Raw genomic sequence first — 24,359 nt, 5'->3', positions numbered from 1 at the left:
GGTCTGTTAAACATTGGTATCTGCTTCATGCATAGCAGTATTTTTTTTAACAGAGGGACCTTTTTCTCTTCATTTTATTGTAGATTAAGAGCGGGGTTATGTGATCGTTGTGCTGTAACCGAAGAACATATGAGAAAGAAGCAGCAAGAGTTTGAAAATATCCGGCAGCAGAATCTCAAACTTATTACTGAGCTTAGTGAGTTTTATCCCAAACTGCTGAAGACAAAACATGCTATTTTTTAAACTGGTTCTCCAGTAATTCCTGTGAATTGATACATTTTTTATGTGGTGTATTTAGTAAGCCCAGAAAGTTCAGTTGGGGGATACTTAACTGTACAGGCTGAAAATATGTAGCATACCAGTGACTAGTCATTTGACCCACCTTCTTAGATTGAAGTGCTGATACTGAAAGTGAACTGACATGGAAAATCTTACACTGTAAAGTAGCTACTTTAGATAAAATGTGACTGCTTCTGTTTATTCCTACAGCTAGAATGATTGCCAGCTTTCCTAAGAAAACCCTGACTTCAAAAGGAACTGGTGGTTGCAAAGTATCAAGTTCAGACAGAAGTGGGTCCAGCTTGTATCCTGTAGTTGGTCTTGGACTGTAACTGCAGTAAACCCATAACTGTCACATAACCAACTGAGGCCACAAAAAATAGCTTTATACCAGACAGCTTGTAGCCAGCTCATTTTGAAATCAAGAAATAGAGCATGTGAGAGAAATTAAACTGTTTGTAAGATGATATACAAGCAGGATACAAATACGTTTATAAAGAGAGTTTGGAAGGATGGATTGTGTAAAGCATAGAATAATACAGGACAGAATTTTAAAATGTTAATGGTATCTTTACCATTAATTATTTTGTATCATTTGGTTGTCTTGCTTGGCCAAGAAAAAGCAGACATTAAGTGAGATATAAAATACAGGAAATGCCAGACAAAACATAGCTTTCTGGTGTGTAATTAAATTATGGAAATATTAGGTTCTGTGCTAATACAAAACACATCAGTGTTTCATGGACTTCTAATATTGGGCACTTACATAAAAATACTCTGATTTCTGAGTTTAATGATGAACAGCAAACAGGGTACAGCCAATCTCTAAATAAAGCTCTGATCCTTAAAAATCAAGGTTTCACCTTTAAGCTACAAGTCTTGAATTGTGACACAACAGTAGGATCCCATGGGTTTGGGTTGAGATCTATATAACAAAGAAAAAGATCAGCTGAGGAATCTAGAGGCAAAATAGACAACAACAAAATAAAAACAAGTACATAAAAATTAAAGTGAACAGAAGAGTTGGGAGCTATCAGTACATTCGCTTGAGACAGCATGGAAGAAAGACTTAATGGTTGCTTTAGTGGCTGAAACCAAATTAAAATTATTTTATATTTTATAGGATACCTTTAGTCTAAGGAAGAAATTTTGTCCATGGAGACAAGTGAGAAATTCATTCATCTTTACAGTGCAGTCTCACTTGTGTGTACATGGACAAAAGTAATTAATGATTGTGTAGAACTAAAGTTGTGATACAGTACTTGTGCCACCTCTGCCTTTTCTAACATGTAATTTTACTACTTTTTTAATGACTAGCATGAAACTTAATTTTTGTAAACCATAGAGAAGTTATATATTACTACATTTTACGGTTGGTTCTGTTTCCTTAAAGGACCTGATAAGATTATCATGTTAACATCTGTGCATTGATTTTTTAAAATATTTTTTTCTATAAATTTCAGTGAATGAAAAAAACAATTTACAGGATGAGAATAAGAAGTTAACTGAACAGTTCCAGCAGTTACAGAAGGAGCTAGGGTAAGTTTTGGGTTGTTTTGGATATTCCCCCATTCCTCAGTAGAAATGTCTGGGGATATAAACATTTAAGTCTTTAAATCTTGTTTCCTCTTTCTGATAGACTGTGAAAAGATAGCCTACAGCCACTGTAACAACATAAGCCCAGTTTCCTTCTATTGTGCAGATTTTTATTTTCTTTTTACTGTGTGCATCTTGTTTTAAACTGGGAGTAAAACTGAGAGAAACAAATTTATCATAGATATTTGCATGACTTCTGATCACAGTGTATAGCAAAGCCTTACATGTCATACTTCTATTCCATGGGTGCCTCTTTACCATTTGTTTGCCATCCTAGGCTAAGACTTCAGAAAAGCAGTTATTTAGATAGTCAAAAAAGTCCCAGGATCTTGAAATACATTTTTAAAATAAGCTTATTTTAATTTTGCAATTTTAAAAGAATAATACTATAGTAATTTTTGGAAACAAGACAAAAATAATGAGCTACAAATTGACTGTGAAATTTAAATCTGATATAGTAAGAATGTGCCATCTAATGTAGTTAATAGATGAATGTGGTGTACTGTGCAAGGCAGAGGTAGTGTTCTTTACTTCTTGTGATCTGACATCATCTGAAACTTACCTCACTTTTGCCTATCTGTGACTAAGTTGTGTACATGCCTGGGAGAAATGGGACAGGATGTGTGGACTTGATACAGGTTTTTAATGCATGTGGTTTATTTTTTCTTTCTCTTAGAATTCAACTTCAGTAGGGAGTAAAACTACTAGAGTTCAGTTCAGAATGACTGTAGTCCTGTTCCTTTGTATTTCTTGAGTTTGTCTCCCATCTTTGCACCTTCATTATCTTTTCTTTTTTCTGTATGCATTTAATCTTCTTGGGGTAACATACTTCATGACCCCAGCATCCACTAAAAATCTCTGGTGCATGTAGGAAAGCTGACAATAACAAATGTAACAATAAGTTATTTGCTCTGCATGTTAGATGATCATTCAAATAAGTGCAGAGTTGAGTGAATAAACAGTAATTTACAAGGATGGTACTGCTGTTTTAATACAGTCATTGCTTTTGATTGTTTTGGTTAAGCTATAGTCACGGTACTTTATTTAGAATTGGCAACCTAGGTCAACATAATATCACATCATAGGTGCAAAGTAGTAGATTGTTTCTAGTGCATTATGTGAAATCAAATTTTTGCAGTCTTCCATATTTTGTAACCAAGTTATAATATTAGGAATAAAAATCGGAGAATTCTCAATAGAAGTGAAATCATTCAAAGTGTAGAAGAATTGTATTGTCTGATCATTTATGACATTGAGATTTGATTATGCATGGATGGAAACAGCAAGGAAATTTCTACAAAAACCTCTTCTGGAGTCTCAGACAAATCCATGATTCAGAAATTATTTATTACATAGTTATGATGTACAGTACATATGGCAGCTGCTGCATTTGGTGTTTTATTTCTGTGGTGGTATGTAGAAAGTACTGCTTGGTTTGTATAGAAGTAAGGTGCAGAAAAATATATTTTTAGTAGGTTCATTTGTCAAACAAGGCCACATATGCCAGTAAATTTAAAGATAACTCAAACAACTAATTTAAATTTGCAAAGTAAATTGATGAATATATTGCTCTGTTGTTTATTTTGATTTGTGTCTTAAGCTATTGCTAGTAGATAACACAGTTTTCCAGTGCTTTCTTTGTTAATCTGCTAGAAAAGAGGAATTGCAAAATCACACAATAGGATTCATCAAGACTTGAGAGCATCAGTGCATCAGTATTTGTCATTAAGTGTTCAAAGTTAGTAGCGGTAAAAAGCCTAACTGCAAAAATGCTTTTTGTCTCAAGCCAGACAGCTTTTTAAAGTTTTCCATTACCTTATTTTATATAAGATATTGTGGTTCAGCCTCAATGCAAGCAAAAATTTATCTGTATTTCCTCTTCTTCCCTTAGATGAAAACCTTATATCCTCCTCTTTATAGTTAGGAAATGATCTTTTGGCCCTTGTTTTCTCTTGAGAATTGTAAGGGAAAGTGCAACTGCAGGAAGATGACCAAGCAGGCACAGCTAGATTTCTGTGTGCTTTTCTTTTACTGCCTCCTCCACGTCTCACTGCCACCACCATAGAGCAGATAGCCCCTTGTGAAGTACTAAACAAACTATTTAAATTCAAAGATCCAAAATCAGTCCTTTTTTGTTGTTATTTCCTCACTGTGTCTAGATAAGAGTTTTTGGAGAGAAAAGACATAGTTATTTGTTACACTAATTTTTATATACTGACTCTCCAATAGGCTGCTAGAGCTGACTACGTTAACTGAGCTGCGTAGGTTAACTTCATAACTCACTTTGTATTTTCCATTGCCTGTTTTACATGTTTTTTTATGTTATTCCCTGCAGACCTTTTTGAGTTTTGGAGAGGGATTGCTTTGAATACAGTGTTGTTCATTACTATTTAAAATTGTCCAAAAGCTTTTGTTTTGTATTTAAGACAGTATTTACAGATCACTGAATGTATTCAGAATTGGAAAGGACCCAACAAGGATCATCAAGTCCAACTCTTAAGTGAATGGCCCATCCAGGGATTGAACCCAGAATCTTGGTGTTATCCAGCACCATGCTCTAACCAATCTCAGGATCATAAACTGAAGATACACAGGGATTTCCATACAGGAGGAGAAACACTGATCCATCAATTTCAGCATTGTTTTGTTAAAGGAGCATCTGCTTCAGAGAACAAGCTATAACCTCTACAGTACCTAGCTTCTTCTGGGGAAAATGGGCTTCCATAGTGCAGTTGTATGTTGACTTCAAATGTGAAGAGCTAGGGTTGTATGTTGTTGTTTGGATGGATGGAGCAATGATTAATCTTTTTTTAGATGTATTAGGGTTGAGTATTAGTTTTTAACAGTGTAATTTTATTGAGGTTGCTGTATTTCTAGAATTACTGTGTTCTTGAACTGTGTGATTGTCCTGCTTGCTGAAGTGAAACCTCTCCATCTTGCTGACCTGGAGTTTTATTTGACCACCTGATTTGGTCTCCAGGGTGCAAAAGCAGCAAGCAGTGGAGGAAGAAGGAGTCATTCCAGATTCTCCAGTTCTAACATCTTCATTTTCTGTGGTGAATTGTATGAGAAGAAAAAAAGAGAATAGGCATGTCCGATATACAGAACATACACCCCCAGATCTGGAACTTAGGGAAAGCAACAGTGGTAAGAGTTTTTTGGGGGTTTTTGTTTTTTTTTTTTTCTCTAATTAATTAAGGGCTAAAGAGAAAGATGGTGTATAAACTTGATTGCAAAGGGCAAAATTAAAAAAAAAAACAAAAAACTTTTTTTTTTTTGCATTTTTTTCCCTTTGCCTTTTCTCTGTTTGTGTGGTAATGCCTGAGTCCGGGGAAGAAAGTCTACAGCAGTAACTGTTACATTAGTGATATGCTCAGAACTTATCTCAACCTTTTACTTTTATTCATCCACATGCACATGCAAATGTAGCAGTTTTCCAGCCTATATTTCTTCTCTTCGAACAAATTGGCTGAAAAAGCATCTGTTCAGGTTTGACTTGTGCACGCAGCAATGTCACCACCTAGTGGAAATAGATGTTTTGCAACATTCTGAAATTATTCTGCAACTGAAGTAATGTTACTGAAACTGATAGGTATCTACATGATCTCTCTTTGTCTGTATTCTACGCTGTTTGCATTTGTTTTGTGTCATAAATTCAGAAGTATTGTGTGCATTTAATTTCCAGACTTTGTTCTGGAAAATCATAGAAACTCTAATATATTTTGTCTACAAAAAGTGCTTTGGTGAAATAAGGCACTTTGTGTTTGTATTTTATTGTTGCACAGTAAATACCATAATCCAGGTCAATTTATCTTGTGGTATTAAAAAAAATATATTTTAAGTATGAATACATCTAAATATTAGTTTTGACTAAAAGCCTCTTCCTAAGAATAAGAATAGGATAACGGCGGGATGAGAAGGGTGGGCTGGTTATTCATGCCCTTTATTTTTCATTTGAAATTTTTAGTGCGGTGAGTAATTTCTCCTTTCTAAGCATATCGATCTCTTTCCATATAATGTATAAAAAAATGGAGCTGCCTGTCACAGTTAATGGCTGTGAAAAGCTATTGGTCATCAAGGTAGAAAGAACTACATGGCATATATTTGTCATAATTCAGATCTCAGGTTTTTCAGCTTTTTATTACCTAAGCCGATGCAGAACATTGTGGCCTTGGATGGTTTAATCTTCAGTAGTTTCATTAACAGGTCATAAAACTTGAATAACTATTTTATGTGGTCAGACTAGATGGTGGTGTCATTTTGTGATAGTACTGTTTTAGGGCTGGCTGTCTGAGATCATAATTGTGAGAAAAAGGGTTAATATAAAATTTTTATAATTTTATTTTTATTCTGACATATGACTGTCACAAGTTATCAGATGTGCTTAGATTTCCAGATCTACTGACATATTAAATCATACGTTCAAGTGCTTTTAAAATCAGGGTCATTGCCTGTATCTACACAAAATTATCACAACACAATACCTAATTTTACTATATGAAAATGTTTCCACATTCCTTAGAGACTGGAAAAATTCCACTTTTTTCCACACAAGTGAACACTCACCATGGAGGAGAGATACTAGTGGCAGACACCTGTGATCCACAGCTGTCCCCTGTGCCAAGTAAGTGTATTAATAGATTTAGTTCTAATTCCATTTAAAATAAGGCAAAAATATTGTAAAACTGAGGTTTCATCTCTAACCTTTTTTTAACACAGAAACCTGATGAAGCGCAAACCTTTTAAAATTCTTTAATGACTGTGAGAATCAGCATGGAATTATTCATGCAAGTCAGAGCTGTGGTGGTTGCTGTTCTTGTACTTTCCAATCTTATTATCTTGCCCCAGTTTAATGAACTGAGTAATGTTAAACCCCTCAAATAAGGGAAACTCATCTATTTGTTTTCGTAATAAAAACATATGAAAAATAATAGTGACTGTCAGTTAGGAAATATGCAATACAAGCATTGTATTATAAATACACGTTATCTCTGTTCCACGTGCTTTTATCAGACTATTTGTGCCCTGGGCCAGGAGTGTGAAAAGCAACTTTTACATTGATTTTTAATTTGGGGGGGCTGTATTCAAATTGGACATGTATTTCTCTGTGCTGATACAGCAGTTTGCAGTCATCAGAAATTCTTTGGCCACTTACCGTTCCAGATAAGATTTTTTTCTGGCAGAGATCAAACTATTTCCATGACTGCCAGTTTTAATTTGTGATCTTTTTAGTTCTGTGTTTGTACCATCTCTGTGAATCTAGCAAGGTACTATAATGCATATGTAACTTAATGTGATCTTCCTTCTACTCACAAAGATAAACCAAAGGTGGGAGGATACCCTGTTCCAAAGCCATCTTTTAACTTGGCTGCAGTCGTTGCAGAAACAATTGGACTTGGTGTTGAAGACGAATCTGTAAGTATTCCTAAATGTCTTACATAACCAGTTTTTTGGGCCAGTTGTTTTCAAAAACAGTATTTTTCTCTTTTGCATTAAAATTCTGCAAAAGTATTCTGAGTTCCAGTAAGCTCACTTTGGTTTGCTTATTCTTAGTGTTTACTGACTTAGTTTTTAGCAAGAAGAGATATAACTGCACTGACCTGTCTGGGGGAAGTGAGGAGGAGGAGGGTAGAGACATGGTTCCTTTTTTCAAGTTTTGTTAGTACAGTGATTTAAATCCTTGGGTCTGATAAATTCCCTTTGTGCACTAATCAAATCTAGGACACTGAAAAATATTTCTTGGCATTGAGACTGGTTGGTGACTCAGGTGAGATTATTTGATGATTTTGATTGGTAACTACCGTGAAAATTACAGTATGCAGAATATTTTTGTGTCCATGCACATGAATGAATTTTTTCAATTTCCATTTTCAACTTAAAGCTGGTGATCCAAATTTCATCTCTTAGCTTTTATTATTTTTCAGAGTTTTGGATGTTTTGATTTGAATGGGTCTTCAGAGTATTTATGCACCAACCAAGCATATTTCTAATTTTAAATCAAATATCTTCTCACACTTCTTTTCTTTGTTTTCCTTAACCACTTCCAAGGAGTCCCAGAGTGTACTGAATCTTCCCCTCACTAATACAGTTACGAGCCAGCCCTCAGAGAGCATGCAGTCTGAAGACTCAAGAAAACATCCAGCTTCTGAATCAAGAAATGATGACAACAATTTAGGGTGTGTTTCCAATCAGTTATAATAATATTGTTTTTAGCAGGCTTATAGAAGTTTGGGTCTTCATAGAACTACAAACTTTGTGGCATTTTGCTTTAAAGGTATAGAAATGGAAATAAGTATTTTCATATCAGAGGGATTTCTTCCAAGTAAATAACATGAGAAGCAAGGAATCTGATAGAATGCAAAACTGTAGGCTTTTACTTAATTTCCAGTCTTCTGTTTGGGCTTTGTGTGTACACAGTCCCTTCTTTCCTGACTTCTCATTATTGCAGGGTATCTTCTGAGGCCCATAATCCTGAGAATAGTGGGCCTGGAGCTGGAATGCAAGAAGGATCTTATTGCTCTGGTTACGTGTCAAACCAATTGACTGTTGCCCTTCTCAGTATCCTCAGGATACTGTGGTCTAAACTGATTTTTTTTTTTTCCCTATTTGTCCTCTTAAATGTATGTTTTGTTGAAGACAGGTGAAAAACAGCACCTGAAAGGAGCTTGCACTTTTTTCATTCACTTGCAGAAACTTTGAGAATCTGTCATGCTTTTAAGATCTATACAAGAACATAAATAGACTCCTATCACAACCATTCTCACTTTCTTCCTTTTCATTGCACTAGAAGGTAGGGAGTCCTTGTATAGAAGAGTTTCTTAGGCAGGCTTAATTCTATCCTTGATTCTCAGTTGAACATGGAACAGAATTTTGCACCATACACCAAAAATGAAGGACGAGATCTTGTATTTTGTTTGCCTTCTTCAGCTCTTGAGTACAACAGTACCTATCCGTAGAATAGGTTAATTTTTGTTTTTCCTTCTGTTTTCAGTTGGTACTAGCAGCTCAGACAGCTTTAAAGCAGATCAGCGATAGGAAACATTACATTTTTTTTTTTATATCACTTTCTGTCCTTCCATCTGTACACCAGAAAAATCTCTCATGTGTCACTGTATTCAGTATTTCAGATCCATCTCATAACACTCCTACACGTGATGGCTGGGATTCTCGGGTAGCTTCTCCTGTTTTTGGAGCTTCTAGCAGCATGAAGAACAACTCAAGTACAGTTCATACTCCTTGTATTTTAGATTCAGGATCAAAGCCTCATCTCAAAACCAACCTCTTCAACAATCCATCCAATTCCAGATCTCATAAAAATAGATCAAAATCTGAAGATGTTGCTTTTGTTGCACCACTGAATCTTGGGACAGAAATCAACTCAGTTATCAGTCAGGCCTCTGTCCATAGGCAAATGGTTGTGAAAAAGAATTCTAATGAGGCTGTAACTTGTGTTGGAAATGCCTGCACAGCTAAAAATCAGGTGATCAAGAGCGATGTCCTTCTTGTATACCAGAAGCAGCTAGAAGGCAGGTGTGCTAAGAGAAAGAAAGTTGAAGATGATCATGCAGTTAGCTGTGAGAAAACATCATTCAGTAAAGAGAACTCTGTACCCTTTCGATCTGATGTTCAGCAGGTCAGTGGGGAACATACAGGTGATAAGCCCTTGGATCTGTCTGATCGCTTCTCTGGAGTTCGTGGTCAAGAGAAAAAGCAAGGAAGTGAGGAGACATACAAAAATAAAATGAAGCAAGTGACTCTGCATGACATTTTTTCACACGTAGGGAAGACCATTCCTGAAGGTTCATCATCCGTTCAAAATGCCAACAATGAGAGCTGTTTGTTTGGCAGAGATTTACAAGAGGAATCCTATGTACAAGAGGCAGTGCTGGGAAAAACATTCCCTGACAGGAAAAACCAGATCCCAATGAAAGAAGAAGTTCCGCCCTTTAAATTTGCGCCGCTGCTGGGTTCTGCAGAGACAGAGGAACTTTTTGATGATGTAAAGGTATGTTTTTCTGACTCTTTTTCTTCTCCTTTTAAGTATTTTATTTAAGTTTTGGGAAATAGTAAAATTGCAATATGTTGTTAGGTTGCCAGTGGCCATGTACCAAATAGAAAGAAAACAAGGACAGGACATGGAGAGTCTGAACCAGCATCTGTACTTCAGCCAAACCCTTGTAGACTATCAAAAAGTAAAGCACAGCAAAATGAGCAAGGTAACTTAATGAAAATATTCCTTTTACTGCCTCCCTACCCCCTCAGCCTGTGTTCTAATTGAATAGAATTTTTCCAATCTTCCTTTCTTCCATTTTAATCCCTTTGTTCTGCTTCTCACTAAGTCACATTCTCTTTGGGATTTCTCAAGATCACCCCCAACATTTACAAGTCTATATCCTCCTGGCATATTTTTGCCACTGTATAATAAATATATCATTGGTATTCAGGTGTACATTCAACAAGCTAGGAATCTTGTTCCTTCTTGTTTGTTTAGCATTGTTATTTGTTGTAGTGTAATAATAAAATATCATGAAGTTTGAGTTTAAACTATATCAAATACTTGAAAACTACTCAAGTGTAAGCATAAGTAATTTTGTTAATATTTTTCATTATTCCTAATGATCAGGTAAAGAAATTTGTACCTTTATTGGTAATGAACACAGGCTGTCATGTATTCTTTCTGGAGCATGTATCATCTTTCCTCTTAAGTGCTCCCAGTTGGAGAACTACATTTTTTTAACTAGTATTGTAGAATTAAAACTTCTGTACTCCTCAGCAAAGCTGTTACACTGCATACTTAGAAATACTTGCATTGTGAATTTAAAAGCTACTTGCCAGTAGTTGGTGTGGCCATGTAGCTTGGAATCTAAATATTCCCCTCAGAGATAAATTAAGAGGCATCTTTGGAACAACAATCTGACACTTTTGTACTCTTTGCTTAGACCTGACACTTGTAATTGTCATTGATCTAACTTCAATAGTAAACCAGCTAGGGAAGGCACCCCCTGGACTTGTTTGTGAGCAGAGGACTGGTAGGTAGAGAGTTGGTTGGGGGCCATCTTGAGTATGACAGTCACAAAATTATAGTTTTCCATTCTCAGAGAAGTGAGAAGTGGGAGGTAGCGGAACGACTACCTTGAACTTTTTTAGGACAGACTTTGGCCTGTTTAGGAGACCAGTTGACAGTCCTCCCTTGGGAGGCAGCCCTGAAGGGCAGAGGAGTCCAAGAAGTCTGGACATTCTTGAAGAAGGAAATCTTAAATGTATAGGAGCAGGCTGCCCCATGTGGTGCAAGGTGAGCTAATGAGAAAGAAGGCCAGCCTGACTGAACAGAGAGCATTGTCTAGAACTCAGAGATAAAGAAATAGTTTATGACTTCTGGAAGAGGGCGTAGGCTTCAGGAGAACTACAAGGGTGTTGTAAGATTACACAGGATGAAAATAAGAATGTCCAAAGCCCAGCTAGAGCTTAATCTGGCTACTGACATAAAAGACAATAAAAAATGTTTCTGTAAATCTCTCAGTAACAAGAGGAGGGCTAAGGAGAATATTCTTGCTTTATTGGATGTGGGGGAAACATAGGGACAAAGGATGAGGTAAAGGCTTAAGTGCATTTTTGCCTAAATCTTTAATAGTAAGATGAGTTGTTCTCATGGTACCCAGTCCCTGAGCTGGAAGACTGGAATAGGGAGCAGAAAGAAGCCCCCATAATTTTCCCCCAAGGGGAAATTGTTAGTGACCTCCTGCACCACTTAGACACACGCAAATCTATGGGGCCAGATGGGATCCACATAAGGGTACTGAGGGAGCTGGCAGAAGTGCTCCGTGAGCCACTTTCCATCATTTATCAGTACTCCTGGATAACCAGGGAGGTCCCAGTTGACTGGAGGTGAGAAAATGTGGCACCCATCCACAAGAAGGACTGGAGTGAGGATCCAGGGAGCTACAGGCCTGTCAGCCTGACCCAGGTGACCAGAAAGGTTATGGAGCAGATCACCTTGAGTGCCATCGAAAAGCACATATAGAACAACCAGGACATCAGATACTTCTGGCAGAGTTTGATTATGATTATTTGTCTTTTTTTCTTACATTCTGTCCATACAGACCTGAAAGATAAACCCTCTTTAGAAAACTTCCAGTGGAGCATAGACCCAGGAGCTGACCTTTCACAGTACAAAATGGACATTACTGTGATTGATACAAAGGTGAACTTTTATAATAAGTCTGCATGATCTATGATGTTGAAAAAGCCTGCAAAGTACTATAATGAACATTGTTCTCGGCAGACCAAACCCACTTTGTAACAAAATTCTGAATTTGGCTCATTTGATACTTGTTCATACTACAGTTATCCTAAAACATTTCCACTGTTTAGTTGTACTTCATAAACTCATCAGACATATTCTCAGTATGAAAGTGGACAAATGCTTATGAGAAAGAATTCAAATGAGGCTGTAACCTGCAGGAAAAAAAGCAAATCAGTGTCCAAATCAGATACACGGCACTGACACTGACTACACCAGTTGCTTCTGGGTGCAATTGTCATGTTTGCTTTCTTTTTTCCTAGAGTGGTTCTCAGACCACAGCTGGAGGGGAAGTTGTTGATATGGATTATACATATGTTAGTGACAGTGTACTGTTAAAAATGAAAAATCAAGAAAGCAGTCCACGTAAGACTTTTTTGTTTTTTCTCTTTACTTTGGTTTGCTGTTTTGTGGTATGATGGGGTTTTGGGGTGTTTTTGGAGTTTTTTTTGTTTGATTGGTTTCTTTGAGGAGGAGGAAAGAGTTAGTAGGGCTAAATTGTATGGCTAGATAGTAGAAAATGGTTTGCAGTAAAAAAGTGGTGATGTATTTTTATAGGTTACCCAGATCAGTCTGTTTCCTAGAGAATTAGTGGTGGGTTTTAAGGTTTTTTTTAACATAGATTAGAAAAAAAGACAGGATTTGTACTGAGAGAGCCAGTAGGTATTCCTTTACAGTGCTTAAAGGGTGAAATACTTAGCCATGTAACAGTTCTGATCTCATCTGCAGTGAGCAGCTCTGAAAGTTTTCTATGTAATTACACAGACGTTGTATGAGAATACTAATTTCATTAGTATTCACTAGTATTCACTAATTTAACTAGTATGTTTAAAATAAATTCAAATGTGTTTATATCACTTTTAACATATGTTATGTGGAGAATCATGGCTGCAGGGTAGTGACTGTTTCCTACCCACAAAAAGTATTTCCTTCTGCTTAGGTAAGTCCATGATTACAAGTTTCGTGTATCCAGTATTAAGGTTAAAGGTGCCTCACAATGATTTAGCAGTCAATCAGATTTTAGAAATGGGTTACAAGGTATCAGAAAAATAAATGAGCATTGGCCACATTTGAAAGACTGACAAAGATGTTGCATCAAGAATAAAGCTACAACTCTTTTTGAGTTAATTGACACTAAAGCAGTAAGTAAATGTTAATTTTTTTGATACGCATTTAGTCAAAATGCAATTTCTTGACTAAAATCATTGATACACTGATTTGGATGTTATTCGTGCTTTTAATAACAGGCGGAGAAATAACAGATATGTTTGATCGGACAACCCATGAAGAATATGAATCCTGCCTACCAGAAGACAGTCTTTCTGCATGTGATGAAAAAGAAACTCTTCATGATGAAGAGCAGGATAAGGAAATAGCAGCAAGCAAGAAACTAAAGGGTGGGATATAATTTGATGTTGTCTTTATTTGCTTTCTTAGAGTACAAGAGTTGATTTGAAATCAGATTTTGTTTTTTAGGAACAAATATGCCAAATTAACCACCATCTTTTTGCATCAATTTGTGGTAAAATTGATTACTTGTAAGGACATAACATTAAGCAATATGAAATATTTTTTGGTAATTCTTTTATCACCACACAAATGTGTAATGTGTAGTGGAAGTTGGCACAGCAGAACACCAAAGTGACTCTTAAAAGAAACACCAGGTTTTGGCTACAGTTATTTACTTCTTTTCTTCTCACTATTCTAAATTCTATTGAAGATTTTACAGTATTTTGTATTTTAAGCAGCCTTTCCTTTGACATTCTTCTTGTCTTTTTTGCTTTACTAACTGCTGCTTTCCTGCTCCAGTAATGCTTTTTGATTGCTGGTTCTATTAATTCTGTATTACTGAAATGTACATAGCATTTTTATATTTCTTAACAGTTGATTTATAATTTTACAGAAGTTTCTGCAGGCAGTCTGTTAACCTTATATTTTGTTTTGCACGTGTATTTACAGAACATGAGGATAAACAAGATAAAGCCAAGCAGAAAGCTTTTGTGGAGCCTTATTTCAAAAGTGATGAGAGGTAATTTAAGGGTTAGGGACATTTTAAGGTTCTTTGTATCTTCCCTATAGGGAACTTGATCCTCCATAAAATATATGTGTTCGTTTGTAACAGACTAACAGTTGAAGATGCAGAGGTAGAAGATAAATTAGATAAAAGACCAAATAAAAACTGGGGTAGGGGGAAGGATAATGAGATGCCTGTTACATTTGTTCAAGAGAAGGGGTCGCTTCTGCTTTTTATAATTTTAGTGAATGCAGTGTTTTGTAATCCATGTGGTTTCATATAGGCATGTGGTCGTGCCTGAATTTATGAGCCAAGAACCGGTGGGCTGCTTGTACAAATGCATTGTACGAACCTTTCCTTCTGTGGTATTTTTGCCCCTTGCTCTCTAGTGCCTCTCTCGTAGTGCCTCCTCTGTTGCCTTCCAGTATAATCATATTTGGAAGTCTGAATCTTCATTTTGTAATGATACCTAGCCCTTCAGTTAGCTTATATTTTATCTCAATGCATGTTTTCTTTGTAGAGGAAAACATATTTACTGTTTTGAGAGCAGTTAAGTTGAAAAGAGCCTACTCATCTTGAGCCCCAACATATGTTTCTCTTACAGAAATCATTGCAAGCACAACTCTGTCTTAGGCAAAAATAAATATTCTATAGAAGATCTATATTTGAGTAATTTCAATATAGTAATTACTTTTACACTATGAAAAGCCATAATAATGAGACACACATCACTAGTTATGTAAAAGTTCATAATATGTTTGAAAACTGTTTTATTTATAAAAAATGCCCTATTCAGCTATGAAAGGCAGCATGAGTTGGGTTTTGTAGACATTTTCTGAATTATTTTTTTTAACTTGACTGCCCATCATTGTGTTCTAAAAAAACGAAAATTTCCAGTCACGTTGAAGAAATAAAAGTACTGTTTAAAGTACTGTGAAAACATTCTTGTTTTTCAGAAAGAATACTGTGTTAGATTTTCCTCATATTGAGGTTATTCGAAAAAAAGAAGAAAGAAGAAAATTGCTTGGCCACACTTGTAAGGAATGTGAAATAGTAAGTAGTGCTTTAAAATTTGTCAGTCTTTCATTCTCCTAACTCAAGACAGTATCTAAGTGCTGAAGTGCTGTTTTTAATTATTAATCTGGTTGTATCATCCTCATTACCTACAGTAGCTGGGAAGTTAGTTTACCAAAACCGGATAACCAAATTTGCAGATGGTTTATTTGTTTTTTGTGTAGTAGCTGCATATAGCATGAAAAGTCTTGGGTGTGATTTTGATGTGTGTATCTGTACGAAGGAAGAGCATCTTATATCATGATTCCAGTAAGATTACTGTTAATAAAAAATACATCAGCTGGTCAAAGAACTATTACTTATTATTATTATAAAGTTTCCAAACTTTAGATCAAAAGCTCTACTGAACTTTATGTGAGCTGGAATAAATAAGTTCTGTATCCTGTTGTACCTTTATCTAGATAGACGGATCTCGTTTTGGTTTAATTTAATTTCTGGGTTAATTTTTTCACGTAATTGCACCAGCATAGGTGACAATGTGTGCATTTATGCAAATGTATGCAAAAATGTTTAAAGTTACTTGTTCAAAATACTTGTTAAAAAGTACAAAAGTTTAGGTTTCACATTACACATTTTTTTCCTCCCTTTCTATTTACTAAACTGCTTTCAGATACTGGGTGTAGAGATAAAATATTGACGTAATTATGTGTGTAATAGGAACATATTTTATTTGGCCATTAATAGACTTTATGCTCTAATAAATGATTATTCAGTAGATGTGTGGATTAATGACTGTACAATGGTGGATTTTCTGGAATATTTTCACTTAATTTCCACATATATATATAGAACCAACATTTTTCAGAGATTCTCCTGCTATTCACTTTACAGGCAAGTCCCATTTATTTAGCTGAAGAAATTTATTACAGTATGTTTTTAATGAAAGTATTTTCTGAAAAACAGTTTTGGTAAAACTTATTAAATATAAATAATTTTTATAGTCAGCTATAAACACAGTTTTAAAAAATCTTTGATTTAAAGAGTTTGAAAGAAAACAAAAAATCCTCAGCTGTCAGTCTGTTTCATGGTTCCAGAGCCACGTGTTGTGCTTTTTAATTTTCTGTTTCTGTAAGCTACAGACCTTCCTTCTGCAAATCCAGTTCTTGTTACTTTCTGTCAAGTTGGAGTGATAACTATGGTCTCTGGAAACAGTCACAGCTCCAGTTTTGTAACAGTAGGTTTCTACATTAAATGCTAGGAAAGTTAGGGTTTGTTGTTGGTTTGGGCTTTTTTGGACTTTTTTTTTTTTAAGTCTATACCATTCAAGGTTAATGTCTTGGAACGTGTGGAATGCTTGGCTGTGTCATTGCACAATAATAAAACTAGCTTTGAATTAAATGCCTGTGGAAAAAGGGAGTATTGGATAAAGCATAAATGATGCTTTACAAAAATCTTGGCTTGCTGATTTGCCATATAAGTTTGAAAAGCTGCCAAAGTCTAAGGGAATATTTAGGGAGTGAGTGGAGATCAGTAGATTGATTCTGGCCCGGTACTGCAAGTGGTGTGAGTGGGTTCAGTTACTGTCACTCTGAGAAAACCTGAGATTTAACTTCTGCACATTCCACAACAGGCTGATTAAAGTCCTTTATAAGTGCTTGTCTTGAAGCTTTGTGGAAGCATCTCATTCATTTTATAGTGTAGAACTTTTGATAAGAAGTCTTGTTTGTTTTTTTTTTATGACCTTGTGATGCTATCAAAGATAGTAGGCAGAAGTTACTGGCAGCTTGTAAGAGTAACATTTGTTAGTGTGGTTATTAAGTGTTGCTATACTTAGGTGAGTAGGAGAATTATTCAGGTGTTTTTATATGCATTTAGATTACAGGAATTATTCTGTAAGTTTTTGCTAAACTAGAAGGAGGAATGTTTATAGGGTTTGTTGCCTTTCTGAAACTGCAAATTGTAGAGTTCTATAAACAATTATTTTACAAGGAAGACAGGATGAGATTGAAGTATATTCACACATGGAAAAGCCTAGCTCAAATGTTTTGTGTGGATGAAAAATGCTGTGGACAGTGAGATCAATCTAGAAAATAGCTGAGAGTTCTTTTAGCTGTTTAGCTGACATATGTAACTCTCATTCTCTGTCAGCCCTAATAGATTTCTTAATAAGCCAAAGAAGAAAAGTTTCTTTCTAATTTATTTTTAAAACATGCTTATCTTGATTTTTAACTGTTCTGTATTTTTCATTACTGGATCTGTAATTATTCCTTACTAATCACAATTTTTTAAATTAAAAAAAAATGCAACACTACCAACTTTTAGTAGATGAATTTCTAAAGCTTCAGGCTATTTACAGGACAAAATAAGGTGCACTGCTAATTACTCCTAAATAAATCTCATCAATATTTGTCATACACAGACATTGAATTCTTTTAGTTAATTTTGTTGATTTAACACCTCGCTCTTAATTTTTGTAAAAATTGAATGAGCATATTTTACAATTCCAAGTAGGTTTTCTAAAATCCTGCCAGGAGGTGGGAGCAGGAAATAATCTCTGTTCTTTTCCCGATTTCCCCAGTCTAGGTCACTTTCCATGTGACTGAATGTGTTATAAACTTTAATTTGCCTTTTTGAATTGTAACAGTGCCATTTCAGTAGAATTATTTTACCATTTTCACAAGGGTTAGATTTCTTGTGTGGCTGCGAATGTTGACTTACCACTTGAGTCAAACAATGCATTCACTTCCAATATATTTTGACACTCTATGTACTCTAAGATCTAGATTTGTATTTTTAGGAGATACAACTAGAATTAAAAATTAAGACACTAGAAAATTGCATGGAAAAAAATATACCCTAACTTTCTATGATGCTACTCAGGGGAACACCCAGCAAAAAGGTTTGGAGAGAGTATAGACTTTTCTCATTGCAGTCCCCAGTACAGCTGACAGGGATGAAAGAGTATAGCAAATTTACTATAGAGAATGGTCAGCTGGCAGATAATTTCTGGAGTCCCAGTGTCAGTCAGCTACTTAAACGAACTCTTTATTTACTTCTAATTTGAGAGTGAGTAAGTAAGGAAGCATTTTGACTTCAGTTTGCAGTTACTACTGTAAAATTGGATACTGGAAATAATTCTGCAGCATGGGGTTTGTAGTGGGTTTTTTTCCTTTTTAAATTTTATTTATAAGTGGAAGCTGACACTTAATAAATTAAAACATTCCAATCTCTTTCAACACCTGTGCTACTTAGCTTTGTAAAATCAGTCAGTAAACTGTTGACATAAGTAATTGTACACATGCCTAAACCTTGTTACTTATGGTATGTTAAAAGATAGAAGATTAACAAATTTGCCATGATAAAGTTATACTTAGTCTGTAAATTCAGTAAGCTTTTAGGATAATTGCCTGGTGTTTGTCACTTGGATAACAAATCTCTACTCTGGCTGTCCTCACCATTGTTTTTAGATAACTGTGTTAATAAACATAGTGATTGATAATGTCAATTGTCTAAAGCAGTCTCTCTATTATGTATGAATTTATTAACTGGGATTTCTCCCCCCCCCCTTACTTTCAGTATTATGCAGACATTCCAGAAGAAGAGAGAGAGAAGAAACTAGCTTCCTGTTCCAGACACAGATTTCGCTACATTCCTCCAAATACTCCAGAAAATTTCTGGGAGGTTGGATTTCCTTCCACCCAAACCTGTGTGGAAAGAGGTTTGTGGACAAAAAAAAAAAAAAATCTTGAAAAGAACTTTTTAAAGCTCTTTTTTCTTTTTCCCCCTGAAATTATCTCTAGCTCATATAGCAGCCTTTCTCACCCAGTCCTGATGAGGTCTGTTTATCAGCAGCCATTATTTTTAATAAATATTGTCTGGTTTTAGCAGTTCCTGTGCTAAGAAAGCAGTATAAGGAGAATTTCTTACAGCCTAGATGGAGAAGGCAGAAATAATTGGCATTTTCATAGAACTTAATTTAAGCCATACATATTTTTGACCATAAGCAAGAATTGGATTTTCAGAGGCAAAGGCCAGCAGATTGTACTTACATAGGAGAGACAGGCACCACTATTGATGTCCATTGGCAGAGTTTTTAGGGCTTCATAATACCAGGTGATAATGGAAATGTTGTAGGTAAGGTGTAGTTCAACAGTTTTTCATACATATACCCTGCTTGTTAGTGACAATGGAAAGATGTGGTGTTTGGTTTTGGAATTTTTTTTAACTGGTTGTCACATAGAAGTTTGTTCTTTCTAAATCATTTTTTGACGTTTTAGAGTTTGGTCTAAAAATGAGTTTTTACAAATTCTATTAAAACACGGTGAGTTTACAGTGTACTTTATGTACAGTTCTTCAGAAGTGGTGAAATGCTGGGGTGAGGAGCCCTAAAGGAACTCTCTGAGTTGCTTATATCTTTACTTCTGCATTAGCTGTGAAATATGAATCTTTTTCTGTAACAGTGTCAGGTCAGGCATAGGAAAATGTAGCCAGAGTTGTGTATGTGTATTGTGTAATGGTGTTGCAGGATCATCCTTAATCTTTCAGAACAGGGAGCCTTGATTTTTGTGGATCATGTAACTTGTTGCTACCCATTTGGAATCTGCTTGCCCCCTCACTAAAAATTAGCTTCTCCTTGTTCTGCTGGAGTAAGAGCTGTTCAGTTGTTAATGGTCCTCAACAGCATATCAGAGGCAGACTTTAGATCAACCCTCCTGTGGAAAAGAAAATATTTTATAGCCGTGCAGCAAGAGAACTAAAACAGGAGAGAGTTCCCACAATGAGCAATTGCTTTTGCCACTCCAAAGTAGTAAAAATATTTTCTACTTCTTATTGGTATCTTGAACCATCTGTTTGTGTTGTTTCGTTGGGTTTTTTTAAATAACTGCATTACATAGACAGAATTTTCCAACCATTAAGTAGAAATCTATTGTTCTCATTTTGGTGGATGTTGTTGCTGATAAATAGTAAGAAATTGACAAAAGCCAGGTGCTGAAACTGACTTGCATAAAATATCTGTTCACTGTCAGTGTTAGCTAAGTTGAGCATGTTATAGAAATTTTCTATACACTTTCCTTATCAGAGAGCTTTCAAGGTTTGAGCCACGTTTGGCTTTTTCCACTCTTTAATAAATCTGGGTGCTCTTAAAACAGAGGGAGGTACTGTTCAAATCTACTAAACACATGTGCCTGAAGTTTCCTCTGTATGACTAGGATTTGTGTTTTTAAAAGTGATTTTTAATAGTGAATTGAATTAGCAGTTCTTCCATACTTTGTTACTCTTATGTAAAATCCTTGGTAGAAAGAAAATGAAAATTGCAGTTTTGTTTTGAATAGATGAACAATTCATAGTTTCCGTTCTGTTCTTCATTGTCAACTGTCTGTATTGCATTACTGTGCAGTCACCTACTAGAAAGCAGCTTGTATTTTAATGAATAATATTTGCACACTGGGATCTCAGAACTTCTGTGTGAAGTCAGAACCAGTAGCCCCAAAAGAAAAAAAAATAATTTACAAGTTATAATTATTATTTTTTGAGGCTGAACACACATTAAAGCTAAAGTTATGCCTGTTCTTATATTCTATTTCTTACCTCAGATTTATTCTTTTTAAGGCTACATTAAAGAGGATCTTGCTCCCTGTCAACGTCCAAAAAGGCGGCAGCCTTATGCTGTAATGTTTTCTCCAAAAGGCAAAGAGCAGAAGACATAAAGGATGGGGAAGTTAGGAGTGCCAGTCTGAAGTGTAACTTTCCTGTCTGTAGATATTTATAGTTAATATAAACTTGAAATAAAGAACTGTGTTTTTCCACAATGATAGATAAATTGTTTAATTGAATATGTAAGTTTTATAAAATTCATTTGCAAGTCTGCTGTATCAGGAAACAAAACTATTTAATGTATGTTTGTTTCATATTGTGTTAATACATTTTGTATTTGTTTTTGCACCTGTCAGACAAGTCTCCTACTTTTTTTTTCTTCCTTAAGGCCAGCAGCTGAAATTCCAGCTATTCCTGGCTAAACTTTATGTCAGTGAGTGACTGCTTTGAAGTCACTGAAATCAGTTGTTCTTTCAAGGGTAAATGTTTGTCAATGGGAGCAGAAATGACAATTTTCTAGGGTGCTTTTATTTTGCTCTGGATTTTCTCATATTTCTTTTCTCTTGTTGCAATAATGGTTATATCTACTTGGAATAAAGCTGTATTAAATATGAAATGTATCTACTGTTCATAGTTTGGAGGTGTCAAAACCAGGAGGTCTAAGTGTCTTTCTTCAATTCTGGTGTTAAATGTATAGCACTATGTATTCCTCAGTGTTTAAATTAGAATATCCAATATTCCTTTTATTTTTTCTTTCAAATCTCTTTGCATATATGTCACATTTATTGATAGAGATAAGCATTGTTATTTCAAAATTTGGGTGACAGCTCTGCTCAGAGTTCTAGTGGACAGCAATAGTCATCACCTAGATTACGAAGGATTCTGCAGAGATATTTTAAAGTAATCTTTTGTAGCTGGGGATACATTTCCATACTTGCATTGGGAAAGTAAGATTATACAGTATCACAGAGGCAGGGTAATACCTACATAGCTAGGTAGGCCAGAGATCCCCATAAGATCCCTAGGAATAAGAAGCTACAATTGGAGTTGGATTCAACCAGTGAGAACTCTTTTTAAAAGAGTTTGTAAAGCAAGCAGCTGTAGAAATGCCTTAAGTAAAAATAAAATAATAGAAAGTACAGATATATCTGGAGGTTTATCTTTATATATATTTATATATATAAATGTATCTGTAATTTCTATTCTTTTACTTTATGTATGGGTATAAAAATATATTTAAAAACTTGGTGGATAGGACCATTTTAATTCAGCTGTATTTATATAGGAATGGTGGCAGATTCTGCTGGTGGAGAGGTTGTAGCATAGGCCCAAGGAGAAAACTAAAATGAGTGTGATCAGTTTAACTGTAACACTAAGCAACACAAAATCCTTTTAGGCTGAAATTACAGGCCTTGCAGAAAAGTGGAAGAAGGTATAACAGTAGGCAATGTCCCCATCCTACCTGCTTAGTTGGTTTACTTACTTCAGCATTTCACAGGGGTATACCCTAAGGAATGCCAAAGGCATAAAGCCAAATAACAATGAAAGTCTTTAATTATTCCCATATATACTGATACATGCTGACAATAAATGTTTACAACACTGTAAAATCATTTATTGGAGCTGGCAGTCAAAGAACCCATGCGTAGGTAAGTCTGGTTTCCTGAATTATTTTTTAATTGAAAAAAATTAACAAGTGCTGCCAAAAAGTGGAATTCTTGCAGGTATATTGAAAATTATTTAAGAGCAACTATTACATGCTCTGAATATTTATCCTTTAGAAAAGAAGCTTTTAACAAGAGGAGTAGGGTAGGACACTGCTTTTAACTAGGGAGAGCCTTTACACAGAAGCTACATCCACCAAAAGAAAAGTGGAAGCACATTGCAACTTATCAAATGTAAATTTTGCTATGAAGTAGGCTGTTTGAGAAAGTTTCTGAAAGAAATAAGTATAAATCCTGTTTTAAAAACTATCAGAACAAACTTTATTAGTAAAAGTGAAAGGTAAAGTAAAAGATCAAACAATAATGGGAACATTTAAATGTAAGATGACAAGAAAAGGTGGGATTTTTACAGTGATGTTCATTATGGAAGTGCCCGGGAACCTTTCTTTGCAGGGTGGGTGGGCAGAGCTGTCAGGAGCTGAAATGGCAGAAAAGGTCAATGGGTGCTGGCAAGCACACAGGATTGGAGCTTGCTCCCATGGATTGGAAAATGAGAGTAGAAGCTGCTGAATCTGTCACTAGAGCATGGAAGGAGACACTCAAACCAGCTGTATTGGTCAAGGAGAACAGAATAACACTTCTGCCTTGAGGCTTTAAAAAAGAGTTCAAGGAGATAAGTGGGGCTGCAGCCTAATGAGTTTTATGGAGTCATGGGAACTGGGCTAATTGATAGGAGTATAATGAACAAGATTTTCAGACCTTTATAAATATAATGAAAAGATGACACTTTTTGCAGCTGCTGTTTTGATGGCCATTTTGACACTTAGAAGGTGTCAAAGTATGATTTATCTGGCAACTCACAGTAGAACCAATTTGTCATGGTGCAAAAGAAGTTCCAGAGGATGCCTGTTTAAAGGTACATCAGACATTACTGTGGGATTCTGGATTTTATTCAGCCTATTTGTGTTCTTAGAAAGGGTAGAGGGAGAAGTCTGTTAAATTATTCACTGAGCAAGTGGAACTGGGATATAGAAGGGGGGAAATTGCAGAGCAGAACCCCTTCACAGACAAAAAAGGGATGTGATGGATGCTGATAGTGTCATGAAGTGTGGAAAATAGCAAGGATTGCTCTCCAAGGGTAGCAGGTTTAGTTACAAGAAGAAAGGAGCAGATAGTGTCTATGAGGATATTACTGCTCCACTAGAGGACAGTAAGGAACTATGCTTGAGCTTAAAACAGTGTAAGAATTACTCTTTCTTACCCTTTGATAGTTGGCCAATTTTATAAGATTTAAATTGATTTTAAAATTGTAGCTCTCTTGTCTAGCTCTTCTAATGCTAGAAAACTATTTCCCTTCATCTTGAAAAGTGATCAGTTGTAAAAATTGAGAAACAAAAATAGAAACAGATGGAATTCTCCCAAAATAAGAATAAAGAAATACCAGAAGTCTAAGGAACCTGTGTGTACCAGAAAGATTATTGAAGTTTATAAATTTTTAAAATTTAGTTAAATATTTCTATCTGCAGAAGTTTCTAATTATTACTTACCTGCATTTTTAACACACTGGGAATAATATGTATCTTTTTCCCAGAAGGAAGGGAAGGAAAAAATGGAGCCAATCACAGCCAGCAAGGAAACTCTGCTAAAAAAGTCACTTTAAATATTGTTGCATTTATGCATATTGCCTATCTTTGTCCTCTATGGCATGGCAGCACATTGTGATTGCAGTCAGCTGTGCTGTCAAGAGGAGTGGACTGTGTTCTTTGAGGTTTGTGGGGTTTTCCACATTTGTTGGCAGTGGGGGAAAAAATCTGATAAAAACCGTAAGCCTGAAGTAGGTTTCTGTATTTAGAGCAGATTGGGACTAAAACAAATGTTTGTAAACCAAATATTCAGT

The 24,359-nt window shown here is 35.5% G+C and overlaps 1 protein-coding gene across 1 annotated transcript in view; it reads left to right on the top strand.

Moving 5' to 3' along the window:
- Positions 1 to 21,333, top strand: part of RBBP8 (RB binding protein 8, endonuclease) — a 34,034-nt gene extending 12,701 nt beyond the window's left edge. Inside the window, exons 5-19 of the mRNA XM_005517217.3 lie at positions 84 to 196; positions 1,743 to 1,818; positions 4,856 to 5,022; positions 6,398 to 6,499; positions 7,193 to 7,290; positions 7,924 to 8,051; positions 8,995 to 9,880; positions 9,965 to 10,091; positions 11,976 to 12,076; positions 12,439 to 12,541; positions 13,423 to 13,572; positions 14,135 to 14,204; positions 15,146 to 15,242; positions 18,780 to 18,921; positions 20,814 to 21,333. Of these exons, the coding sequence (XP_005517274.1) occupies positions 84 to 196; positions 1,743 to 1,818; positions 4,856 to 5,022; positions 6,398 to 6,499; positions 7,193 to 7,290; positions 7,924 to 8,051; positions 8,995 to 9,880; positions 9,965 to 10,091; positions 11,976 to 12,076; positions 12,439 to 12,541; positions 13,423 to 13,572; positions 14,135 to 14,204; positions 15,146 to 15,242; positions 18,780 to 18,921; positions 20,814 to 20,911 (2,458 nt within the window). The 3' untranslated portion in view covers positions 20,912 to 21,333. The remainder of the gene's footprint in view (positions 1 to 83; positions 197 to 1,742; positions 1,819 to 4,855; positions 5,023 to 6,397; positions 6,500 to 7,192; positions 7,291 to 7,923; positions 8,052 to 8,994; positions 9,881 to 9,964; positions 10,092 to 11,975; positions 12,077 to 12,438; positions 12,542 to 13,422; positions 13,573 to 14,134; positions 14,205 to 15,145; positions 15,243 to 18,779; positions 18,922 to 20,813) is intronic.
- The last annotated feature ends 3,026 nt before the right edge of the window (positions 21,334 to 24,359 follow it).

This window comes from Pseudopodoces humilis, chromosome 1, assembly GCF_049639895.1.
Source record: "Pseudopodoces humilis isolate 2021_Gansu_Grassland_sample_001 chromosome 1, ASM4963989v1, whole genome shotgun sequence".
NCBI classification, from domain to species: Eukaryota; Metazoa; Chordata; class Aves; order Passeriformes; family Paridae; genus Pseudopodoces; species Pseudopodoces humilis.
Note: the sequence above shows the minus strand (reverse complement) of the source record. Positions and strands in the feature narration are given on the sequence as shown.